At 36.9% G+C, this 27,758-nt stretch overlaps 1 protein-coding gene across 2 annotated transcripts in view; it reads right to left on the reverse strand.

Moving 5' to 3' along the window:
• Positions 1–27,758, reverse strand: part of Prkd1 (protein kinase D1) — a 332,364-nt gene that overhangs the window by 127,270 nt on the left and 177,336 nt on the right. For both annotated transcript variants that reach the window (XM_059279910.1, XM_059279909.1), the window contains exon 2: positions 19,823–19,961. In XM_059279910.1, coding sequence (XP_059135893.1) covers positions 19,823–19,961 — 139 coding nt within the window. The remainder of the gene's footprint in view (positions 1–19,822; positions 19,962–27,758) is intronic.

The raw sequence follows: 27,758 nt of genomic DNA on the forward strand, positions 1-27,758 counted from the left end.
AGCTATTTAATGTATATTCTATATTCACACTCTCACATACAGAAATGCACACATATGTCCACAAAACATTTGTCCTATCAAGGCTAGAGATGTGATATTATCACATGAAGACCATCACTACACAAGCACACATCAGCAGAGAGCCTGGCACCTGCAGCAGCAGGGAAATCGCTCTTGGCAAGGAAAAAAAAATCATACTGCACTTCATAACTGCACAGTACAACAGCAAGATCCTCTCAGTTACTCATACTGACATGGTATTCCTAAGAGAGGAGAACTTCAATAACCACATTCCTAAATGAGTCCTCAGGAACAAAGCATATTTCCACTTCTAGATACTCCACTCCCCATAGTCTATATGTCTGAAGCACTTGAAAGTTAAGATTGTATATGACAGCCCTCTGTGTTTTGTATAATCTTCTCTTATTCTCCAAGTGAACAGAAAGGCCAAATTAAGGCCAAATTATCCTTTGATCTTTCTTTATTTTTATTTAAATATAATTCCCATTTCACCCATTTAAAGTTTTTAACTCAATAGTTCATAATCTAATCATCAGCTTATTGGATCATTACTACTATTCAATTCTCAAATACTTCATCACCCTAAAAGAGTCAACAAAGTATCAAGATGTCATTTCTCATCACTTCTATATAATTTCCTTCAGTATACCTACGATGTATATTATGCTTGGTGTCTTTGATTTATCATAACGTTTTTAAGGATTAGTCTGCTACAGATATGGCAGTATTTCATTCATTTTATGGCAGCTTAATAATCCATTGAATTAATATACACAATTTGTTTCTCTATCAGTTAATCATCATTCTGTTTATTCTACCTTCTGCTTATGATTAATAACGCCAGCATGAGCATTTGTGTACATGTTTTTCTGTGGACATATGTTTTCAATATTTGGCTATTTGGAAAAGAGTTCTATTGCTGGAAACCTGTTGAGAAGCAGCCAAACTCTCCTGCAGAGCAGCTAAATTTTTGTATATTTCTATCAGCAGCCTGTGAGCATTCCAATTTTTTTTCACAATCTGCTGAATTTGTTATTGTCCATCTAAGTGAATATAGTCATCCTACACGGGAATGGATGCTCCATTGTGGTTTAGGCTTGCACTGTCCAGTGGCAAATGATGTTGATCATTTTTTTCACATGATTGCTAGTCAATTGTGTAACTTCTTTGGAAACATCACTATTCAAATTCTTTATTTATCTTTTAAAATTACTTTCCAAGGATAAAAAGAAATTTATTACATATGGCTTTATTCTTGCTATATTTACTCATTAATGTTTTCCAGGGCATCTTTATTGCTGGATGCACTTCAAGTGATGGATTTTCAAAAGCCACACAAACACCCATTTAAAATAGTTTTCTCTTTGGATTGACAAGTAATAATGATTATGTTGTAAACTGCTGATCATCCACATCAAATTTAAGCTCAAATCTGACTTGAGTGCCATGTCAACAATCACATGTAAATTCAATAGACCCAACAACAGTTGTTTAGAAATACTAATCTACAGACATTGCAAGACACTGAACAGGATGATAAGAAAGAGCAAAGGTCAATGCTTCGAGTTTTGTATAGTATCTCACAAAAACTTTACAAAATAGCTTTAAATCACTAATACTAACACAGCTTCTATCTTCACAGAGTATCATAAACTTTAAGGGCATCATATGATTACCAATGAGTGTGATGAATTTTATTAAGGGCAGCACCACATAAATAAGGCTGCCTGACTCAAACTTGTTTCTGATAAGAACTCTTAGAAGATGATATATATGCTGATTCATGAAACATGAATAGAAGTTAGCTGGGGAGGAATCACAAGAGGATGGGTTAGTATTCAAACAGTACATGACAGAAAAAAAGAAAGTCCCAAAAGGCACTACAAATAAGACATTATAACAGGTTGGCATGGTAACAGGTTGGAAATAATGAAAGAAGTTCCATATGCTCACATACTAGAATAGGTAGAGAACAGGAGAAAAAGAGACATGGCTGGAGAAACAAGTAGAAACTAAGTCACCAGCAACTTCTTAGTTCATGATGGAAGATTTGTCATCATGCTACCCAACAGTCTTAGATGGAGAAATAGCATGGTTTACTTTGGGCTACTGATATTTCTAGAGCTTCATGGTGAAAAGAAAGGGTAAGAAGGAGGCAAGGGAACCAATAGTAATATTGGTTTCCAGTGATACAGGTAGGAAGCTATCACATCTTAACTAGCAAATGGTAAAGGGTAAAGATACTTAGAAACAGTAATCTCAACAGAACTTGCAGGTTCATTTATATAACTTTATTTGCAGGTATTCAAGTTCTGTTACAGGACTGGGAATACAGGAAAAAAACAAGAAAGACAATATAGCTGCTTTCTGGAACTTATATTCTATGGCTAATGAAAAGCAAACTATAGCCACATAGAAAAAATATGGTTTATGGCATCACCTACCTCTCTCAGTTTCTCCCCATAGGCAACAAAAACAAGCTAATGATTCCCATGTTTTAACAAGGAAATACCCTCCATCTCAGGTGCTTCTTAAGTTCCGGGTCTCAGCACCCTGTCTGTATATACTAAACTAATTCATGATGTAAGTATCTTTCTCTAAGTGTTGAGTTCTCTAGTCAGTCTTTGTTGACTTCCAGAATGTTGATACTCCTTCCTAGACTAGAATTCCAGTTTTATTCAGGAACAAGAGCTGTCCCAAAGGGTTCACCATGATGATGCAATATTATGAAAATATCTCTTATGTTCTAAGAGACTGGAACTTTTGCTGAACCTCAGAGCCAAAGTTAATAATACAACCTAAAATCACTTAAGAGTTAAGACGGGTAGCCTACTGTGTACTCAACTGTTTGTTTAAACTGCTTTTAAGAAAAAAAAAATATAATAATCAACCTCACTTGACTTGGGTTTCCCACACAGCCAACATTTATAACCTAAGCTAATGAACACCTGCAATCTTGTTATGTACTCTTCCATGTTCCTGACCCAGAACAATGAATGTGTATAATTTAGTGAAAACAACAAATACAGAGTTGAAAGCAAGATTTTAAAATTTACCATAGATTTTGACAGCAATATTTAAGGATATTGGTTGATAAACAACATTTGTTGTCTGGGTCACTTGGGATCAATTAGAGTCAATGACTTAATCCCCTATAAAACTCTAAAGATCTCTGTAAATTATCCCATCCCTTCCCCATTTGATGCTTTCTATGCTGTTCAATAAAGACAGAGTGAAGCCCTTTGTGAATGGTAGTCACATACTGACACAGATACACAGAAGACATGGAAAAAGGGAGAGATGCCCAAAACAGCCTTCAGGCATGCACAGTTTTAAACTGGTGCAACATACAACAGGAGATGAAAGATACAGGGAGTATAGAGTAGAGAATTCAAATATGGACTCACTCTTCATTAAATGTCTCTAAGAGAAAAATGCTTTTATTTTTTTCCTTAATTGGATATCAATGCATTATTGGTAACTCAAGGTTAATCACTAATGTGTGTAATCCATACAGTTTACCTTTCAGAATAAGAGACTATTGAATCAATCAAGACTTGTCAAGCATGTCTGATACCAGAGGTCTTTCTTATTAAATGCAGACATCTTGTGACTGCAGCTCTAGCTGACCATCAAAGGCGAAGGAAACTGACCTCGTATCCACAACACACAGGTGTACGACTTAGTAAGTTCTGTTAATCATTCTGATGTTTATTATACTTATGATAGTGAAAACTTTCTCAAACAGATAAAATATCATTAGGAGGAAATTTTCACAAAATGGAAAAAAAATCAAGTAGGTACATGATTTTTTTTCCCCTAAGCAAATGAATGGTTGAAACAACAGGAAAGCAGGTCCCTAAAAAGGGGGGAACATTGAGGAATTGAATATTTCTAAGGAAATAAAATGGGATTTTGACTGCTTAGGGTTTCACTGGCAGAATTTAAGTTGAAATAGAAAATTGAGATAACTATTAGGCTTTGAATAATGAAAAATCATCATTTTGTGATTATTATAACTATTGTTTAAAGTGGATATACAATCGATCTTTAAAACTTAAAAATGTATGTAGTATACATGATGTAATTTAGAAGTTACCTAAATGTTTTGTTCTGATAGTCTTTGGTTTCAGGAAGATAACACAATCAAACATCCTCATAATTTAGAATATTCATATTTAAAGAATCATTAAGTTTGTAAATACAGAGAAAGTTAAACCCATTTAGCATGTAGTAGAGTAGGATTGTAGCAAATATATATGAATTGGAATATGTGCTTTTATGCTATATCAACTTTTACACCAGCATTCAGTTACTTTGTCCCTTCAATTATCATTCCAATACTTCAAATTGTCATTAAGCAGATTCTCTTTGTGGTAAATTCAGATCTAGAGAAAACCTGCTGATTAGCATCTGCTTCAGAAGCACATTAATTACAGAGTAAAATTGGTGGGTATGTCAGCTTATTCAGTAATGAGAGTATATTTCAATATTACTAACAGGAAAGAAGTAAGAAAAACACATAACCCATTCCCCCAAAACAAAAGAAAAGCATAAAGTGAAATCTACTGGAAAACTAAAGGTATAAAACTAGTAACTTACAGCATTTACCACCTTAACCATTCCACAAAAAATCTAATTGATAAAGAAATTTATAAATTTATAAAATTTCTAAAGAAGTCTCATCATATAAAAATGCAAGGAAATGATTATCATGGTTCTTAAGACAATAACAAAAAGCTTAGAAAGGAGCATACAGAGGTTTTCCATGCTTATAATATTTCTATCATTCTTTAGTAGAATGGTTGATGTATTAGGCTTCCACAGAAACAAAACCAACAGAATAGGTATAGAAAGATGACAGACAAGCAGGGATCAAATAGACAAATGGAGAGGGCAGATAAAATAGGTACAATAGATTTTAATTCAATATAAATTTATTCTAATGATTGACACAAACTATTATGGAGTACTTGAAGGTCGAAGAACTTCATTCGGCAATCTCTAGACCAGGTGAGCCAACAGCAGAGTTGAAGTCCAAGGCCAAGACCAAAGTGTGAAGGCTGAAGGCCCAGGCATATAACAGAGGCTGAATAAGTAAATTCTTCCTTGCCCAGCCTCTCATTTTAGTCAGCCTTTAAATGGATGTGATGATATGCATTCACATTAGGGTGGACCATCTGCCTTATTCAATATGGCAATAGACTCATGCTCAGCACAGTGTGTAACCAAGTATCTGGGCACCTGTGTCCCAGGAAAGATAGCACATAAAATTAGGGACCCTCACAGTTGGTTATACCAATAGTCACTAAAATTCAGAATTGGTTCTTAAGATTGCTTATGTCTGTATTTATATTCTCTTATATGTGGAGCAAAAGATAAAATAGTTGTGCTAAAATATATTACTAAAGCAGTAAGATATGTGTAAATCAAGGCAGTAAAATCAATACCAAAGAGAGAAAATCGGCTTTTGAGAAAATACAAGGAAACAAAGGCTCCCTTCCCCAAAGCCTAGAACCTGCAATTTCTGTCTCGAAAATCTGTTGGCCTTAGAATCTGTTTCCTTAAAAGGGAAACAATAACTTTACACTGGAGAAACCAGGCAAAAATGGACATAGCCAAGTGATTAAATTTAAGCATCAACAGTGTTCTGTGGTTATCATGTATCCTAGATGTGATGTGAAGGTTATTACAGCCCTAGGCTACTTTCCCCAAAACACACAATTTTGGTTTAATCATAAACAATCAATCACATAAAGCAGACCGAGAGACATCCTCCAAGATATCTTATATGTTGTCCTCAAGGTCACAGAAGAACAAACAAATAAATCAAACACAACAAGGACTGGTACAACAACAAAACATCCAAAATAAAAAATCAAAAGCAAGAGAAACTGTCACAGACCAGAGGAGACAAGACATCTCATTGCATTTTGGTATGCTACCTATAGTCTTGAGATAGAAATGGGGGAATGATATAAAGTAACTTGGTGGATTCACATCCTACGCCAATGCTGATTTCCTCATTTTAACAGATGCACATGACAATAATGAAGACAGCATTAGAGGAGAATGAATCTGAGCAACATGAACTGTGTGCACAGTTTTTGCTACTTTTCTGTATACTTAAAACTACTCTGAAATAAAATAGCTTGCTCAAAAATACACTGGGTTTTGACTATGACACCCTTGCTATGGTTTTATCAGCTGAGGGCAGCAAGATTTCTAAGTCAGAAAGATGCACTGTGCAGCCTCCTTCCTCTGCATGTTAAGTACTCTATGATACCAAAAATAGATTTCAGTCCTTAGAGATGGCAAACCAAGACCTCTGCTCAGCACTGAATGTTTTAAAAGCATAAAACCAGCAACATTAGAGATTTACACATGAGATAATCGTGAGATTGCTGTTCACCTTGAAGGACAATATGAATCCACTAGACTCAATATATAAACACGACCTACTTGTAATAAGAAGGAAAGAGACTCAACCAAGGCTTAGAATTAAATAAACATGTTTCATTAAAGGTTGGCCATAATTGTTATAAGATCATGTTGCATTGTCTAATATTTTCTGAAAAGCTAAGAATTGTAGGATAATGCCAGTTAATATTTTTAAAGGGGATATTTTATCCTTTTAAACTGAAGATCACATGCCCTTAGGTTCTATTGCAATATTAAGGAATTAAGAGAGTAATGATCACACAACTATGAAACAGATCCAATCTAAACAATGTAATGAAAGAAGAAAATTCCACAGGGGTAAATGCCCTGCTCCCTTCCTCGGTGTTCAGAAGCTACTGCATGTACAGCAAAAGAACTAGATTCATAAAACGTTAACTCGGGAATTCCTCAAATGTACTCAGTCCTTAAAATTAAGAACCAATTATGAAGCTTATTGATCATGAACAAGTATTTCTAGGGTGGACATCATATCACGATACTGTGTTAAAAGTGGGAGATCAACATTGGCATAGAATGTGAATCCAACCAGGTTTTCTATGGATTGTCTTTTAAGAACCTTAACGAATTTTCACCATCAGTGTTATCCATTCTCATAAATATGTACGATAGATACATATTAACTATAAATTTTGCAGCATATATATATATATATATATATATATATATATATATATATAAAATAAATACAACTTGTAGGTGAAAAATCCACACTAGGAAAAATCTCATATAGTGTCAACGTTAACACATAGCCATCTGAATTAAATGTAGACCTTTGCTTCATTTATGAATGGTGATAACTAGATAATAGAGGAAAGCGATTTTAAATTATCCAGCTCTACTCTGAACAAGGATGTGATGTCACTGAAATTCAAAGATGTCTTTGGACAGAGCGATATATCCAAATCTTCACTGGTGCCAGACTCCTGTCACCCTAGACAATGTGACTGCATATGATGCAGTGAAATAAGGGCTATTTTTTGCTCTAGTTAGATTTTTCCCTTCCAATATCACAATATTATCATGTGAAGATAATCTATTTCCTACTTTTGTTGTTGCTTTTAAGAAGCCTATTATTAATTACCATTTACAGATTTATTTATTTGTATGCTATGTGTACAAGGATTTGCATGCATGTATGTATGTCTATGTACCACACATGTGAAGAGTCTGTGTGGAAGTCAGAAAAGTACATTGGATCCACTGAATTGGAGTTACAGATGGCTGTGAGCTACTGTGTGGGAGCTAGAATTGAAATCAGGTTTTCTGAGAAAAGGTGAGTGCTGTTAACTAGAGAGACCACTTCCACCTCTTCTTCCTCGGCAGAATCTTTGGAGGGTCCTTTTCATCATAATGCCCTGTCAGAGTTTTTCCTTTTCCTTTTCCTCCCTCCCTCCCTCTCCCTCCCATATATACTATGGCTTCCAGTTTAATGTTTTTATGAGGTTCTTGAGTGTGCATACAAGCGCGTCTCTGTTCCTTGTGTCTGCCTTCTCTTGGGTGCTTTTCCTTCTGTTGGTTTGTTTTGTCTTATTCTGATGTGTTAGTTTTTGTTTTACCTTATTTTATTTTATTATTATCTACTAGAAACCTGTTTATTTTCTAAGGAGAGACAAAAAGGAGGTAGATCCTGCTGGGAGGGGAGGTGGGGACGAACTGGGAAGAATAGAAAAAGGGAAACTACAATCAGGAGGAAAAAAAATCTATTTTCGGTTAGAGGAAAAAATAGTGAACAATTATTGCTTTGTCTAATTGAGAAATCTCAAAGCTCTACAGGATTGATGTTCTCAGGATTAACCTGTGTTAATGATAAAAATCTCAAGAACTTCTGAGCAAAATAAAAACCAAACAAGATAAGAAAAATGGTTAGTGGGAAAGTTATATTTTTCTAAAAACTAAAAGGCTGAAATTGTTTCACAACAGGGAAAATAAAATCAGAGCTGGTTCAAATCCTTATTTTTGTATTAAAAATATATGCAGTAAAGGAGATAATTTTTGTATTGGTACATTCTTTAAGCCTGAAGTCAGCACTTATAAGTGTCTATAGTTGTGAATTACTTTGGAAAGTGGAGGCACACATACATTCTGGTGCAACACTGCTCTTTTCAAATACATCTTTGTATTTGATTCCCACACTGGCATAATGAATAGTGTCACTGCTGGTTAAGACTTAAAGCAGCTGCATTTCTAATTTTGGAAGATTATGATAGATTTTTTTTATATGGGCTGCATGTTAAAAGCAAGCAAATGGCATGCCAACCACCAGGAGAGTGCTGGGCAGACAGTGGCATGGCTGAGACACTGTGCACCAATCACGGAGCATCAAATACAGGGTACTTGGCAGCTTTTCAAGTGATGAACCATCTTTTAACTCAAGCAGAAATAATTCACTCTCATGAAGCCTTCAGATAGGCCCATAGTAGCATTTCCAATGTGCCTCTGCTGACATGGGCAGCTGCGATGACTCCATTTAATAGTATATACAATTTGGTCTTTCTTTTCTCCTCTAGATTCTTCTGCCAAGGGGGTGTGTGAGTGTGTGTGTGTGTGTGTGTGTGTGTGTGTGTGTGTGTGTGTGTGTTTGTAATGTCTGTCCATGTGTCTGGCATAGAAAGAGACAGAGAGACAAACAGAGAAATGAATATGGAAATCAAGTATATGTTATAATCTTTCCTATATAAGGGAATTATCACTGCACTGAAAGAATTCAAGGAGCATTCAAATATATCTTCATGGTTTAAGAAAGAATACATCCACACAACACCATGAAATAACATTGATCAGTACTAACCAATAAAAATAATAAAAATCAATACCCATCAATACTTTTCAAAAATTGCAAACAGAATTCTAGTATGTAAATTTCCCCTAAATTCAGATTTATTTCCCGAAAAAAAAGCCTCTGTGATTAAAAATGATTTTTCTTCAAAATCATATTTTCTCTTCATGTGGTTTAATGAAAGTTCTAGGATTTACAAATTTAATTAAAATTTGTATTTTCCAACAGATAATATCCATTGACTTTATCACTGACATCTCATTACCATACATAGCTTTGTAGCCTACCAAAGATCACAATATATATCCAGAATATTTGAGAAAAGAAGAAACAAAGCCATTTAAAACTGTGTAAATATTCCACGTATCACAGCACAGTGTAGTATGCTAGGTTGTTATTACTGTCATTATAGAAAATCTTTAGTTACGATGAGGAGACTTTGTCATCCAAACACTAATGCTACACAGACAATAAAAACCGGCATCAGAAGATTAAAATCAGGCACCTTAAAACTACGGTTTTAAGTACAGTGTGTATACTCCCTGTGCACACAATGAAATAAAAAGAAATTAAGGAAATTTGGAGAAATGAAATATTGTGCCAAATACATAGAATTGGTCTACTATGGTGACTTGCAGCTATAAAAGTATTCTATAGCCTCGGAATTGAGACGTCTTAATAATACCACGTCTCATTTTCTTTTAAAAGAGTCCTGTGGAATGGCCTAAATATGTCATAGTATAAGGCAATTAGAGGGTCATGGAGCAGTAGAATTTCTTCAAGAGACTTTGGAAATAACTATGTAATGTTGTACTGTCACCTGACACACTCCTCAGTGTGTCGTATCAGAGATCTTGCAGGCACTGCATTTCTGCAAGGGGTGTGAGTGGGGCGAGGTGGTTAGGCCCGTGGTTGTGGTGGGTGAGCTGGATTCCTTCAGCTATTCTGCCTAATAGTACTGTTTTCTGTTGGTGAAAATGGCAGCTATTAGTTAAAAGAAAAGCCATTATATTTTCTAGAAAAATTATATGTATGCAAAGTTCTCTGAGTTCTGTTATTCATCAAGGACCTCATGTGGTTACCTTTAAATACACAAGACTTACTATATATGAACTGTCAGTCTGAGAAGAAAATGTAGAGAATTTCTAGATACATAGTGACCAAAGAATACAAGAAAAAGCCCACTGTGTGTGGTTCTCACGGCCCTTGTACCCTTCCTGTTTGGCTGTATGGCAGTTGAAATACTGTCCTCAGCGCAGTAATGGATGAAAAGGGAAGGGAAGGAGCCAATATGATCCCTGGCTTCTATCTCTTGCCAGATGGTGAAGACTTAAGCCTGAGGCTGGTTCTGTGCAAACAGAGGAGCTGGACATGTTTGCTGAAAACCATGGCATGCACACTGTCCGAGATCTATGGAGATCAGGACTCCAGTGCTGGTGCATATGACTCAGCTTTTCCTGTAGGTCTTGCCAGCTGACCCTCAGGCAGAGAGGCTGCTCTGCTAGATGAATGAAGACACGGAGAGCTAGTGTGGAGAGCAGGAGGGCAGTGAGAACAGCAAAAAAGGCGAGCCAGAACCTCAGGCCATCAGGCCTCATTACTCCTTGACTTGAAACAGAAGTCTGAGGCCAGATCCAAGGCCACCATGAATGGCATCAATATGGACACAGGAGCCCATGAGCAAGAGTTTACAAACTGATGAAGCCTGGTAAATTCAGCACTGAAAGGTGCACCAAAAATGATGACTAAAGCAAATCAGGTTACCTGGTCACATGACGGTCATATCAACAGGTTACAAGAATCAGATTGAAAGTCAGGCAACACTTTATATGTGAGATAGTATGAAATTAACTGCAATCATTTGAAAGCAGGACTGCTTTTCTCCAAATAAACAGTTTCTAAAATACAATCAACTCAACAACAACATGGAAAGGACGCAGGGTCAGTGAGCTGACACAGCAGCTATAACTTCTGAAACAGACATAGTCAAAGAGGAAATCAACTCCTGCAAGTTGTTCCTCAACCTCCATACATATGCTCTGGCACATCATATGCCCCCACAAATTAATCTATGAATGCATTTGTTTTTTTTTTTTAAAGAAGGCATCAAAAGTCCAGAGGAAAAGGCTAGTTTGATGATATTAATAGCAATTTTCCTAATAGATTAGGTCAAGGGGACCTGATGTCAGACATAGAGATGCAAGTCTGACAGGCCAGCAGTAAATTTTTCATGTAATATTTAGAATGCCAATCTAATATTTCATTTATTGATTTGTTCATTTTATTAATTTAAGCATTTATTCAACAAACACATTGAATGCTTTCTATTAGTCTCAAGAAATCTCAAGCTCAGTCACACTGGAGATACTGTTGATAGTGAATTATAGGAGATGGATCAATACTTAGAGAAACAAAGTGACTTGCAGCAGTGTGTGTGTGTGTGTGTGTGTGTGATGAAGCTAAAATGAAAGCCTTGGGATGACATCAATGACACCAAAATCAAGCTATATGCGGTATGCTATAACATAAATATGATGCCTATACACCAAATGATGTCTTTATACCATCATTGCTATCATCACTATCACAAAGCACAACGCAAACATGCAAAAAAAATTTCCTATAAAATAAAGTCTTCAAAGAACTATTCCTTGTGAGGCTTCTCCTCTTCTCTATCTGACATGGAGCAAATGCTCTTTGTGCCTCAGGATTTTTAAACAGCTCAAGAGGAGAGAAGACACAATGTACCGCTACACCACAAGTCCTTGGGTGATCCACTCTATGAGGCTAAAACCAAGGAGACTGTTGAAATAAGGAAAGAATATGTCAAGCCACCACTTGGAAATTGAGGTCACAAATGAGGCAAAGTGGGAGGCTGGGAATAAGGGGAAATATAACAACCTATTGAGTGCCCTTGGCAGTCTATTTCTCATAAAAGGGTTTAGTGTGGTACACACAGAAAGAAAAATAGGTGTACTGAAAATTTAAAGAGGTATTGAAAACTGGAATAATATTGTTATAAAGGAGAGAGAAGAGACTAGACATACTATACCTATGAGAACTATGGATAAAAGCCACTGCCATCTATAGTTTTGCTTTCTCTGGTTTCTCCTGTCAGTATTTAACCAGGGTCTGAAAATATAATTTGGAGAAACCATTCATATGCATACAAGTATGCCATGCCCTGATTAGTGGGATAGAATCATAAAGTGTCCTTCTGTGTCCTGAGCATCAGATCCATTGTTAAGCTTCTTTGGGGCTTATGTTCAAGTCACACTTACCCTAAAATGTACCTGGTTCCTACCCATTCCATCTCTTCATGTAGGCACTGTACCATCTTCCTACATCATAAGAAGGATGAATACATTATGATAAAACTATATTCACATGGATTCTATTACAGGATATTACAATAATTTTGCCATCATTAATTATCACTGATAATTTCATACAGTGACTAATTTATCCATTGGACTTCATCATAGGTATATAAGTATTAGAAAAGTGCATTGATTATACAGGAGTTGGTACTACCTATGGTTTCAGGCATCCCCTGGGGGGTATGAGAATTTACCCCAAGGTCATATAATATGTAATCCCACACTTTCAGATACCTGCAGATAAATGCAAAACTGGACAAAAAAAAATCACCATTCAGACTGGAGTATTTCTATGTCAAATGCAGTCCCAAAAATTATACACTGAGTACTAAAGCCCAGAGCTTTTACAACTCTACCTACTCACACTGTTAGGACTGGGGTGATCTTACCCATAATTAATTTTGACTTCTGAAAAGTAAATACAACTTCCGTTGTATAATATAGCATGTAAGCTGTAATACTGCTCTCAAGAGCTTTGTTTCATATCTTGGGTATTTCAGAGAGGGACCCAGCTATGTGAAGCAACAGACTATTCTATGACATGTAAATGGTATGATGCCATGGGAGTCAATCATTTACACTTTCTAAATAGAAATAAGGTCATTTCCACAATGTTACCATGTTAGTTTTTTTGGGATTATGTTTTAGGTACCATTAAGAAAAAACAGGGTCACTAAGTCATGATTTTAGTTTTAGTCAGGGTTGTGAAGTTATAGGAGACCCTGGCTGGGTCATCATTTTGGAACTTTATACGTCTCTCAGGCTGTCTGGAACTCGTGGCAATCCTCCTGCCTCAGCTACCTGTATGCTGCAACATACTGTATAAGCAAGAGCTTTCAGCATTGCCTTAATCCAGCTGGAGTCTGAGTAGCTACATTAAACATTTATTTGTTCTGAGAGAGAAGAGGATAGTGGTTCTATAATAAAGATAATGTGAATGGATCCTGAAAGCCCATTGCTGTCCCCTATGGTTGGCACACCCTCAGTTTGCTTCCTGGAAATATCAGCTTATCTAACTGAAGAAGGAATTTTTCACACAAGCCCCCAAGGATTTCAGCTCATTGGTTCTAAATGGAAAGACTAAACTGAGGTAAGTAGTGTGAACAGTGGTAGAGTGTCAGGCTCCAGCAAAAGCCCTATTTCTGCACGAGGTGGGAGATTAAAACGTGCATTACATAGATATTTACAATTGTTCTGCTACCTTGAGTCATGACAAATGAAGCAACGTGCTTTAAATAATGTCATATGTTTCAAAGGCATGCAGTCTAATGGCAAAGAGTTTTCTCATAACTGCCCCTTGTGTGTATGGTGGAAGTGTGTTGTTTTGTTGTTTTTGATGTTGTAGTAGTTGTCCTGGTCTCTGGGTGTATGCAGTATATATACATGTGTGCATGCATGTAGAGGCAAAGAAGTCAATGTTGAGTGTCATCCTCAATCACATCTCCTAATTTCCTGCAATGTAGTTTCTCATCTGCCAACAAACATCATGTATCTGCTTGTCCACCCTGCCTTTCCTAGCATTGAAATTACAGATGCATGATGCCAAGTCCAGCTTTTTACTTGTGTTCTGAGAGCTCTGATCTCAGGTCTCATGCTCATGCGACAACCATTTTATTAAATGAACCATTTCCCCAGCCCCTTAACTCTCCATTTTTTTTAATGATAAAATTCTTGCCCTATATGAAAGGAGAGGAAGTTGCCTTCAGCATAGAGACTAGAAACCTATTTTCAAACCAATCATTTCATGGATAACCTGGAGGAGTATAGGGCAGCAGAGGCAAGACCTAGTAGGTACTCAAGGGATGCTAAAACCAACCTGTGATAAAGTCAATTTTTCATAGGAATTTGGAAAGTATGGGTTCCAAGTTGTACAAAAGTTTTGATGAATCTTCTAAGAATTTTTTTTTAAATCTTGCTTAACCTGACATTCTTCAGAGTTATCAGATTTGGCTCCCTGGGAATGTCTGCCTAGAGGCTGCAAAAAGCAAACAATATTACAGCTAACATTACTGCAGTTTTACGGTACGGATGTTCTTGAGTGTTTTACATGTTTGCTCTATTTTTGTGACAACCTACAGTGGAGGCTGTCGCCATTTCACAGACAAGGAAATCATGAATCACTAAATTATTTGATGAGGATGTTAGTAGCCAAGAATAGGCAAAGGCATGAGCCCAGATGGTCTGATTCGGAGAACCGCTCAATCATTGTTCATAGCACTTTACCTACAAGCAAAAAAACAAACAAACAAACAAAACAACAACAACAACAACAAAACTGAGACTCCAAGTCCTATTCATGTGTGTGATACTTTATCTAGCATAAGATGCATCTTTAATTCAAAATACCCAAACCTCAGAGGTATTACACACTGAACCAATCATAAAGAAAATCGCAGGTTCTCTATGTCCATGAAATGAGTTCATCACTCAAGGAGGGCCTGACTCCTTTGGCAACTACACTGAACAATGCAAAAGAACACCAAGAGGAATAGGGAAGAAAATGCTGACACTCTCGGGTGGCTCTAGCTCCCCCTCGAGTCATCTTCCACTTTTCTTTCTTTCTTTCTTTCTTTTTTTTTTTTTTTTTTTTTTTTTGAGACAGGGTTTCTCTGTGTAGTTTTGGTGCCTCTCCTGCAACTCACTCTGTAGCCCAAACTGGCCTTGAACTCACAGAGATCCGCCTGGCTCTGCCTCCCAAGTGCTGGGATTAAAGGCGTGCGCCACCACCGCTGGCTTTTTTTCTTATATCAACTACTTCCAAATAGTTTTCATAACTCTTTAATTTTATATCTAACACATGGTCCTCTCTGCCTCCACTTCAGCCCCTGTGCCACTGGCTGAGACCGAGCCAGGAACACCTTCTCTCCGAATAGGACACTGGCTTATTAATGAGGCTTTTGAACATGAGGCACAAACAAATACATATGGAAGGAAGCAACTTCCCATGAGAGTGAAAAGAGAACACGATCTATTATAAAGATACAAAAACGTTCCAAGGAGCTGATTTCAAACTGGCTGTATTTGTGGAAATATTGTTCGTGACTCTTCCTGATGTAAGCATCTATACAACACATGCACATGGACATAAAACTATATTATTAGAGAAGACCAAAATAAATGTACCAAGAAGGCTGAGTCCTGTAAATATGGTCCTGTAACCCATTGGATTTGCTCTGGCTAAATAATCAGGCTTCCATAACACATCTACCATGAAGAATACTGTAGCTGAATTCCATGACCATTATTTCACAGTTATGTACCATGCACTTGAACCTGGGCATGGCTTTGATGTTGCCAAGAGAAATGTACACATGTAGTATTTCCTGCTTCAGAACAGTGGGTCTAAAATTAATCCATTTCTTAACATAGAGCAATTGCCAAAGCCAGGTACTGTGATGCAGCTACTCCTCTTTTTTTTCCTACCCAACCCATCCACTTCTGAGCAATATTTTCCTTATCACTGGGTCAAAACCTGCTAGACATAGAAGTCATATATTCCAGAGAGGGAGAGGAAAGCCAACCAGTTAGCCAACAACAGCATGGTTCACTATGAACTGTCAAAGCAGCTTGAGTATGATAAAAGACCTCAGAAGTCACAAAAAAAGAGAAATCACTGATGTGAGATGAGAGAAAAATGAATAACCTTTCTCAAAGTTACATTTTCCCCTAGATTTTCTCTCACTTTTTTGCAGAGATTTTATGTCAGAAAACATTTCCAATGGTGAAACATTAAATATAACAAAAAATATAACATTGTATTTATACCAAAGGAAAATATTAAATTTAATTGTGGGAAGCAAAAAATCAGACAATTTTGGTAAATAAAATTTAAAGGTAAAATCAGAGTCTTCAAGAGGAAAATGCTGTGGGATAATGCTTTTGTACACTAGTTTAGTAAAACAATGATTGGCCAGTAGCCAGGCAGGAAATATAGGCAGGGCAAACAGAAGAGGAGAATTCTTGGAAGAGGAAGAGCTGAGTCAGGAGTCACCAGCCAGACACAAAGGAAGCAAGATGACAAGGCAGAACTGAGAAAAGGTACCAAGCCATGTAGCTAAACATAGATAGTAATTATGGGTTAATTTAAGTGTAAGAGCTAGTCAGTTATAAGCCCGAGCTAATGGCCAAGCAGTTATAATTAATATAAGCTTCTGAGTAATTATTTTTTAAGTGGCTATGGGACAGTGGGTGGGAGAGATTTGGCCTCACCACAGGGCCGGGTGGGACTAAAGAAAACTTCTGACTACAGGAAAATGCCCATACTTTATTAATGCTATGCCACTCACCAGTCAAAAGGCAGATGTGGTGCTGGTGAAGGTGAACCTCAAGAACACCTCCAGGAAATGGCATGGATTATAGGTGAAGCATAATGGTCCATTCATTTCCAGCTTGGATCAAACATGGAGCATATGAGACAAGATCCTTTGTCCCATAACCTTCAGGGCCCTAGGAAGTCTCATTTGTCCTCTTTAAATTACACTGCTGTGTAATCCTGCCCAGGGAGATAATCACTCGAGGACAAGGAGGACAGCGCTGCCTGTCAAGTTCACAGGTAAGAGGAAGGCAACTAAACAAAATTAAATATCTACATCTCTGATATCTACTTATCTATGTAGCTATGACTCTATCATCTATCTATCTATCTATCTATCTATGTGCATTTATGTATATGTATATATGAATATACCACATATATACACAAGTAAAATGGAGAGAAAAGGAAATTAAATTTAGAAACCCAATTTTCAAAAGTCCTGTTGCATCTGCTTTAGGAGGAAGACTCTCAGATGTTGACTAAATAAGGCACCAATCTATGACTATAGCAGAATATCATTAGGGGTCATTTTATTGTTACTTTTATTTTAAGCCCAGTAGTCTTTGGTTTTACCCAAGGTCTCTGGGCTATCTAGTGTCTGGTTCTTGGTCACCCAAGCACTGTCGGGTGTGGGTTCTAACTCATGGAGTGTGCCTAAGTCAAATCAAACATTGGTTGGTAATTCCCCCAATAAGCTCTATGCCAACATTGCCCTAGCGTATTTTGTAGCAGGACAGATTGAGGATCACAAGTTTTGTGGCTGGGTTGGTGTTTACGTCTCTCTTTTGGTAATGTGCAGAGCAACTTCCCATGCCAAAGACACTAGAATATTGGGGCAATGGTTCTAAAAAAATAAATGAAGAGACCCATAGCCAGACATTACACACACACAGAGAGACCTTGGAATACACAGCTCTAAAATAAGATGTCTTCATCAAATCCCTCTTCTAAGAGTTCAGGGAACCCTGTGGAAGATGAGGCAGAAGGAGAGTGGAGGGCACCAGGAAAATAAGACCCTCCAAATCAACTGAGCTAAGCTCATATAAACTCAGAGACTGAAGCAACAAACATGGAACCTACACACACCTGCATCAGATACCCTGTGTATATATATTATAGTTTTCATTTTGGTACTTCCTTGGCACTCTTGAATGCGTGAATAAGTAGGTACGATTCTTGTGCCTTCTCTTGGGGCTCTTCTCCCTCTGTTGGTTTGCTCTGTCCAACTTCAATGTGATGGTTTGTTTTATCTTACTGCATTTTATTTTGTTATGTTTTGATGCATAAAAAAAAAGAATAAGAAAAAAATTAAAACCTGGGGGAAAAAAAGAAAGTCCTCATGTATGCCTAGGTATTAACATCCACAAATTACAGTCAGAAAACAGAATACCTTATTTGCAGAGTAGCCTGGCCGCAGGTTTAATATGAATTATGGTAATAATACATGCCACAAATGATTTCTCTGAATGATTTGTTTGAGATAGCCCCTAGCATTCAGTATAAGAACACTCAGAAAAGTACTTCTAAGTGATAAGGCGCAATAAGCAAATGCCAGAAATCCATAGAGAACGGCAGCACAGACAAGCACATGATTGCTTGAAAATTTAATGAAAAATCATCAAAGCTTTTGCTTATTATTTTTATTTAGCAATTTACCAGACACATAAACAATAGAAAATGATTTCTTTGGTAAAATGAAAATTTATCTTGTGATCACGAGCTATCCAATGCAGGTAGGGCAAACAAGGACTTCATATAACCAAGACGTAGAAAATGTGCAGAAACAAAACGTGAGTGGAAGCAAACAAGGCAAAGCAAACGAAAGAAACAGATACAGGGAATGAAGATCAGGACACCCACGGACAAGCACAAATCAGGTAAAGACCTCCAGGAAATGAAGTCTAGAAAATCTGAAGCAATGGATTTCCTTTAGTCAGAGAGACAGCAGCCACTAAAGTCAGGGAGCAGAGAGGAGCCATGTAACCCCAGTTTCTTAATAGTGACTCCACTTTTAAAAATGAACAATAAAAATCCAGACATAGTTATGATCTCTGCCTCAGCCAACCATCATCACAAGAATGGGTGAAGCAGCTTTTCAAGGATGCTATATTTTAATGTGAAATTCATCCATTTTCTTTTACTGTATGGATAGGTAGAGTACTAACAGCAATAACTTTTAAATTGAAAATTTTTTAAATTTGAATTTTAAGACCCAAATCAAATGTAGGGAAGACAGAAACACAGCAATCACAGGGAGTGAGTTAACTAGTATCATGGACTTGGTGAGACCTCATCAACCTCCCCTGCTTTTGGTCTTAGCATTCCACAACAAATCAAAAGCTCTTTCTGTGGTTCTCTATTGGCTTCTAGATATTTGGGGACCTGATGGGCACCTCAACATCATTATAGCAATAACTGTTTGTGCTGCTGTCCAAGTCATTCAAGTTGCTAAATAGAATGTGTCAATGTGGGTGTGAGTGTAAGTGAGGGGATAGGTGTGAATATGGGTATAGGTGTGAGTGTGTTAGAAACTGGGAGAAAGCACACAGTAGGAATATATAATAGAGTCCTTACTTGGAGTGAAAAATGGCAAATTCTCTCCCACCTTCCTTCTATTTGGAAAGAGTCTTTTTTTATGTAGCCAAATCTGATTTGGAACTCCCTCTACCTCATGTTGGCCTTGAACACATGATCCTTTTTTCTCTGTCTGACATGACTTTCCAAAATAAGTTCATGTAGTCAGAGCTAAAACATATTTCATGACAGAAACCAGTACATTATATATGTTTTATGTTACTTAATAACCTAGGTCCAAGACTTCTTCAAATAGAAATAATTAATCTAGAGGCATGGAAAACAGGATCCTACCTGACAGGACCACTTCAATAAGATCTCCTTCCTGGATATCACTTGCCGTTTTCACCAGCTGAAGGATGTTTTCAGAGGTAGGTTCATGACGGAAAAGCAGGATCTTATCATACAGTCCATAGAAACCACATTCGGGGAACTGCAAATGCAAGACCACAATAGTTTAGATGTCAAAATCTTCCTAAATATTTTGTCTTAAAAGAAAAATAAAATAAATGTCAGGGCACAAATACAAGCTAATTAGAAAAAGTACACACATCTAGAACATTCAATTAGAAGAAAATGAATGTCAGACTTGGTAGTCAAAGACTTCTGTAGGAGGAGAGAAGCTGTGCGTTGTGAGGCCAATAATGAACGACCAAGCAGTTTTCTAATTAACAAACAAAGAAACAGAAAAAAAAATTCAAAGAAGTTTCTATAGTAACATGATTAAAAAACATACTGGGCATACTAGGTGGTATGAGGATAACAATGCATTTTCTCACCTAAAACAGGAATCAGCTGATTAAAATTCTGTTACACAACACTTGACAATTCGGCAAAAAACAAAACAAACAACAAACAAACAAATAAAAAAATCAAGTCAGCCTGTTTTGACACATTGCAGAATAGACACGACTCAAGGAAGCTAAACACATTATAGGCACAGAAGAGGGATCTACATCCTCTGACCTAAGACAGAACCACGCTAGACAACACTCCTCTCTTTGGCCCTCCTCACTACGTTCCTTGCTTTCCTTCAGGTTGTAAACCCAAAGCCAGATGAGTACTATCAAAGAGGGTTTTCTGGTCTAGTGTGAAGGATTTTCACTAAAACAAATGAGCTACTGATACAAATGAATATTTGGGATATAAAGACCTGCTGACACATGGCTTTCTTGAGGGATGATTGATTGTTGTTATCTTTCAAATAGTCAAGCTTTGTAATCTGATGGGGACAGTCATAAAGCAGAGAAGGAGAAGGCTCCCTTTTTGATACTGGAATTCCTGTTGAATCTCACACCCATGTCAGTGTATGTGACCGAAAAGCAGAGACATATGCCTAGAGTCCCATCATACTGAAACCAGAAGAAGGAAAATTGGAGAATTGTGGGGTCTGGGCTAGCCACTGTCACATACTGAGTTCCAGACCAGCCTGGGCTGCATAGGGAGACCTTGCCTCAAAACGCAAAATTTGGAAAAAGTGGTCTGCCTTCTACTGTAATAAATGTCCAGCATCTAATATTCTGAAGAAAAGTGAAAAGTATTATGAATCCATCTTTTTCTTATTCATAAAATTAGGGGCTTCATTCATGTGAGCCGTTTTGTATAAATTAAAAATAAATATATTCAGAACATTCTGGGCTTTTAGGAGTCTATGTTGATGACAAGGCTTAAAACTACTTCTGCATGTCTCTTAGACTTTCCTAAAATAAACACAGCAGCTGAAATGATGTCACCGCTTCCACTGTGCTAATTAAAAGGGAAAAAGTAGTTCACTTTTTAAAAATGTCTTCAATAATTTCATCATAGCACTGGAGAACAAAGAGAAAACAGAAATACCACTTTCCTCAGTCTTAAAAACAATGGACAAGTTGAAATTATTCTAAAAAAAATCTACTTTCTTGAAGAATAAAACATACTACATAAAATGCACATAAGCACATAGATCTAACATTTTTAATGAGCATCAATATCCATGCAAACAAAGTCATAAGCAAGCCATGAAGCATGTACACTGACCTTCTCCTCTGCCCTGTCCTCTCCTCTATCCACTCGCTACATAATCTCACCATGGGTACAGAGTGCTTCTCTGTCCTCACAGACAAGTTTATATGGTACCATTCTCACATAAAGGAAATAGCACAGTATTCTCTAGGTACTTTTTAGCTTATGGCTTCCTTTGCTAGTTATAATATTACTTGGATGCATTCGTACATACTGCATGGATATTGTTTATTTGTATTTCATTAAATTGATCTAGCATAATTGTCCATTCACCCATAAAGGGACATCTGTTTTTTCCCCCTAATTTATGGCTGTTACAAATAAAAAGTTTACAAACATTTATGTATAAGTGTTTTAGTGGGCATATGCTCTCATTTCATGTAGATAAATACCTAGGAGTAGTATTGCTCGTTCTCATGATGAGTGTGTGTGGGTGTATGTGTCCATCTTTATGCCAGAAATAAGGTATAATAACTCCTCCTTCAAGTTCCTTCCCAGGCAAGGTAATTTTGAAATTATATATTGTATTAAGTTATATTACTCATAATCCACATGAATTTAAATATCACCTTGTCAATTTCTACACAAACACAAAAATTGTTTTATGATTTTTCAGTGATTCTGCATTGACTTATTTGTGGAGAAATACATTATTCCATATAGAGTCTATTAGGAGCCAAATATGGCCCTATACATTAGGTCCATTTTAATTTATTTGGAAAATATTTTGTAGTTTTCAGTATATATATATATATATATATATATATATATATATATATATGGTATGTATACTGAAATATATAGATAAATATATCTTAGGCATACTTAGTAAGTTTATCACTAGATGTTTAATACTTTATGGGACTATAAATAGTAACAGTATGACAAATATAATAAAATTCAAACTTCTTAGAGTATAATTATAAAATCATTAAAATGTATAACATACACATAAAATACATATACATACATGTACATGCATATATATAACCACATGCTATATGTATGATACAGATAATAGATACTTGAGAGATAGATAGATAAACAGGTAGATAGATGATAGATCAATAGATAGATGATATATAAATGATAGATAGACTGACACAATGATAAACAGGCAAATAAATAGATAGAGTCAAACAAACAAGAAAGACAGACAGATTAATACTCAAACAACAGCCAAGACCTAGAATAGACCCACCACTCTAATACCGCCTCATGCCTAGGGAAAGTGGTCAACCATTATATTAATAATCTATTCTCCCAGTCTTAGAAACTGTCTTTTGTCTCTGTAATTTGGCCTTATTAAGGAAGTCAAGGTAACTGGGGTCATGAAACACAAATTTTCAATTCAAACAAAAAGAGGACACACACACACACACACACACACACACACACACACACACAGAAAAATAAAGTCATGAATCTGGGAAAGGACTGGAAGAGAAGACAGGGTACTAGTGATAGGAAGGAAATAAGCAAGAGTAGGGGAAGGGAGTAACCCAAATGCATTATGGACAGGTATAAAATTATGATGCTACTAAAGAAAAAAACTTAAAAAAATGAAGGCAAAAAGCTAATAACATACAATAAACACTAAAAATAAGACAAATGTCCTAGTTAGGTTTCTATTGTTGTGATAACTATCATGACCAAAAGCAACTTGGGGAGCAAAGTGTTTTCTTGGCTTACAGATTACAGTCCATAATCAGACTGTTCAGGGCAGGAAGTGAAGCAGAGGCCATGGAGAAATGTTGTCTACTGACTTGTTACCCATGACTTGCTTATCTGGTTTTTGTGTAAAACAAAAGACCATCTTCCCAGGGAACTGGGCCCTTCTATGAACCATTAATCAAGAAAATGTGCTATGGACTTGCCTACAGGCAATCTGATGGAGACATTTTCTCAATCAAAGTATCTCTTCCAAAATAAGCTTAGAGCTTGTCAAGTTGACCATAAAACTAGCCAGCACAATTGATCCCTTGTTAAACTGACACACGAACACACCACTATTCAACTATATAACCTTTCCTTTCTTATTTGTCCCTAAGATGCCATGTTAATATAAAGATTACAATGTAAAATACAACTTCCAAAGTCACACAGTCTTTAAAATTTCAAACACTTTAAAAATACAGTGTGTTTAAAATACCCAAAGTTTCTTAATTGTGGATTCCTGTAAAATCAAAGATAGTTGCATACTTTCTCTTCTAAACGGGAAGAACCAGGACACAGGTACAACAAAATCAAAGTAAAACCAAAAATTCCAACAGTATAAATAGCTCAGTTTCCAGTATCTGGGACTCAATCTTCGGGACTCCAAAATGCACTGGGGTTACCCTTCTCTGGATTTGCCATTCACAGAGTACATAGTTTGTCTCATAGTCTCAGGCCGGCTCCACTATACAGGTGCTACTGTCCTAGTCTCCCAGAATCTCCATTATGCTGGTGTGTCCAACGCAACTGAGGCTGCACCTTCACCAATGGCCTCTTCCAGTTGCTCTTCAAGGACCCCAGTCCTGCTACCCGGCCCCAAACCCCAATAATTCTCCATGACACATTCATTCTCTTCTCAACCACAGCTGATTTGTCTATATCAGGTAACCAATATCAACTATTGCATTAAAGCAAAGGTTTTCCTTTAGCATTACTGCTCTTTTATCCCATAGCCTCAGCAGATTCTTAATTAAAAAAAAAAAAAAAGCACAGGAACACCCCCAATGGTGTCTTTGTTTCCCTTTGAAATATACAAGCCAGGCCTCCATTGTCTGCATCTCTCTCAGCAGTCCCATTTTCCAAGCACTCACAACAGCTCATTAAGCTTTTAGCACTCAACAGGTTTTCCAGCTAAAAGTTCCAAACCCATTCCACAATCCTCCATTCCAAAACAACATAGTCAGGTCTGTCATAATAGCCCATGATCCTGGTTCTAATTTCTGTCCTAATTAGATTTCTATTCCTGTGATAAACATCATGACCAAAAGCAACCTAGGAAGGGAAGGGTTTATTTGGCTTAGAGGTTTATAGTCCATCATTAGTGGAAGCCAAGGCAGGAACCCAGAGGCAGGAACTGAAGCAGAAGTCAAGGAGGAATGCATCTTACTAGCTTGCTAACTGGCCATGGCTTACACTGCATGCTAATATAATCCAGCATGCCCAGTGGTGACACCACCCCCATTGAGCTGGACCCTCCCACATCCACCATTAATCTAAAAAATACCATACTGAATTGCCTACCAACAATATGATGAACACAGTTTCTCAGTTGGAGTTCCTCTTCCTAGATAACACTAGCTTGTGTCCAGTTGAGAAAAAAAAACAAAAACAAAAACAAAAAAAAAAAAAAACCACCTAGTCAACAAAACAAATAAAAGGAAAAAAAAAGAATCAGAAAGGAAAAATTTGAGTCTGGCTTTTTCCATTTAGAAAAAATTATTTTGAGAGTTCTTGGTGTTGTGTTACTAATCTATTCTGTTCCTGAAGCATTCACAGTACTGTATGTGTGGTACTGTAGATGAATCTGGACAAATTTATAAGAACCTGATAAGCATGTCTAAGGTGACTGTTCCCATTGCAATCCCTCAGCAATGAATAAGGCTGTTATATACCTCAAAAAGTATATAGTCATCTCACATGCTGACATTGTATGTCAATGTGACATGCTGTCACATTCAAGTAAGAGTATGTTGGCATGTCTTGGTTTTAATTTGCATGAAGAATGATCTTTTCATGTATTTACTGTCCACAAATAATCTCATACTCATACAGAGAGAGAGAGAGAGACAGAGAGAGAGACAGACAGAGAGAGAGAGAGAGAGAGAGAGAGAGAGAGAGAGAGAGAAGAGAGAGCAAAAGAGAGATTGACTAACTCCTTCACACTTCTTTACATTTTCTATCATTTTTTCAGTTTTATACTTTTTGTGTATATTGTGGATAAAAGTTTTCATTCTACACAATGTTTCACAGATATTTTTCTTACACTTCGTGATTTATCTTACCATTTCCTCAAAATTGTTTCCTGCAGCTCTGCTGAATGAAGCTTAGTCTAGAAAGCAAGCTCCTACCAAGTATCTACAAAGACTTTGTGTAGGTGTAACCTAAAGAAACTGACCTTTTCACCTATGGAGTAGTCTGCAGACTTCATAGATTTTGTGCCTTGTGCTTTGTTCATCCACCTACAGTAAGAGCAAAAAGCACAGGAACAGACTGAAGTGTGAATTTTGGCATTCTCTAGAGAACTGTACGGTGATGACACTGTTTATTGTTTAAATGTTGGGAAGAATTCTGCAATGAAAGTTTCTGGGCCTAGATTCCCAATTTCTAAAAAGTGTTAAACTTCACTCAATGTTACTAACAGATGCAGTACTAATAGGATTCTGTTTCCCCCTATGAATTTGCTTCTTTCAAAGGGAACTATTCATTTCCTCTACATCGTCAGCCAAAGAATAAAGGTGTTCACATTACTCTCTCAGTTTATATTTATGACTCTGGGTTAATCTGTTGACATGTGGAGCATGTACACATGAGCACATGTGCAAGTATGTGTATAGGGGTGTATAGGGGTGTATAGGTGTGTGAGTGTGTGTGTGTGTGTCTGTGTGTTTTGTCTTCTCATATAGGTGTGCTGAAGATGTGGTCCTCTCCATGGTGTCATGGTGGCAGGATATTTAAGAGATGGAGACTTTGATACTAAGGAGCTGTCCCCAGAAGGTGTTATCCTATCAGTGAGTTAGGAGTAAGCTTAGCCACTCTGGCTTCCTGTTGTAAAATGTAACCTCTTACTTCAATGTGTTCACCTGCCACAAGGTGACACAGTTAAGTGGGGACATGACTTTTGGAGCCAGGGCCATGATATCTTAAGTTGAAGGGTCCATGGCTGAGTGAAATGAACCCCCTTTCTGATTCAAGTCCCCAAGCCTCACATATTTCATTATGGCCCCACGACATGAAAGAAGAGTCTTCTATCCTGCCTGGGCCTGCTGGCTTACAAGTCAACAGTACCTTCAGCTTTATTTTTCCCAGTGACCAGCTAATGCTTTCCTGGAATTTCTCTGTAATTTTCCTACAGTCATTTTCATACATTTTATTGCTATCTTTGCTATTTTCTTTATTTATCTTGATATTTGTTTGTACTTCCCTTCCTAAGTTCTTATAATAGAAGCTTGTATAACAGGCTTGAACCCTGTAAGATTTCTTATGTAATAGGAGAATTTAATAGAATCAGTTTCCTTCTAAGTATTCCTTTGACAGCAGAACATTCCGAAAATTGTTATAAAGCCATTCTCACATTTATTCAATGCAAGGTACTTTTCTCTCATGCCATATATAACATACAACTTAATCTAAGTTAAAGATTCAAAGCTATAAAATTATTAGAAAAAAAAGACGCAATGAGAAAGCTTTACAGTATCCATCTAGGCAATAACGTTTTAATATGTCCCCAAAGCACCGGAAACGTGACCAAAACAGACAATGAGATTGTGTCAAACTACAAGCTTCTGCCCTGAAAAGGAAGCAAAGGACATAAAGAGCAATGTCCTATGGGAAAGTAGAATATATTTGCAGATCATTCATCCTACAAGATGGCAAGATACAAGAAACTGAAACAACACAAATAAAGCAAATCAACACCATGATTAGAAAAGGGCCAAAGGATCTGAAGGGATATCATATCAAAGATACACAGATAACTAGCATATATAATATTCAACATTACTAACCATCAGAGAAATGACAGTTAAAGCCATCATCAGATGTTACCTCAGATCAATTATCTTGATTATAATCCAGAGTCAAAAGAGAAAACAGAAGGTGAACAAAACGTAAAGAAAAGAGAACCCGCATATCCAGAATTTATAGCAACATTTATAATTGCTTGGTCATTCCTGTACAATTCATAAGAGTCATGATAAAGAACTAAACTAATTTTTAACAGATAAACGGCTACAGAAGCTACAGAGTGGCATACAATTCAGACTTCTATTTTAAAAAGGCATCTTGTAACTTACAATAATATGAATGAGCCTGGAACAAATTATGTTCAGTAAGCCCGACAGATAGAGACACAAAAGGATTTCACTGATGCATGCAATCTATCAAAGGTGAACTCATGGCAGCAGAGAGTAAAATGGTGGTTAGCAACGCGGATTGAAGGTCAGGCAGGGATTGAACTGAGGTTGGCTAAAGACCACAAAATTTCAGTTACATTGGTGAAATAGTTGAAGAGATC

The sequence above is a fragment of the Peromyscus eremicus genome, chromosome 14, assembly GCF_949786415.1.
Source record: "Peromyscus eremicus chromosome 14, PerEre_H2_v1, whole genome shotgun sequence".
NCBI classification, from domain to species: Eukaryota; Metazoa; Chordata; class Mammalia; order Rodentia; family Cricetidae; genus Peromyscus; species Peromyscus eremicus.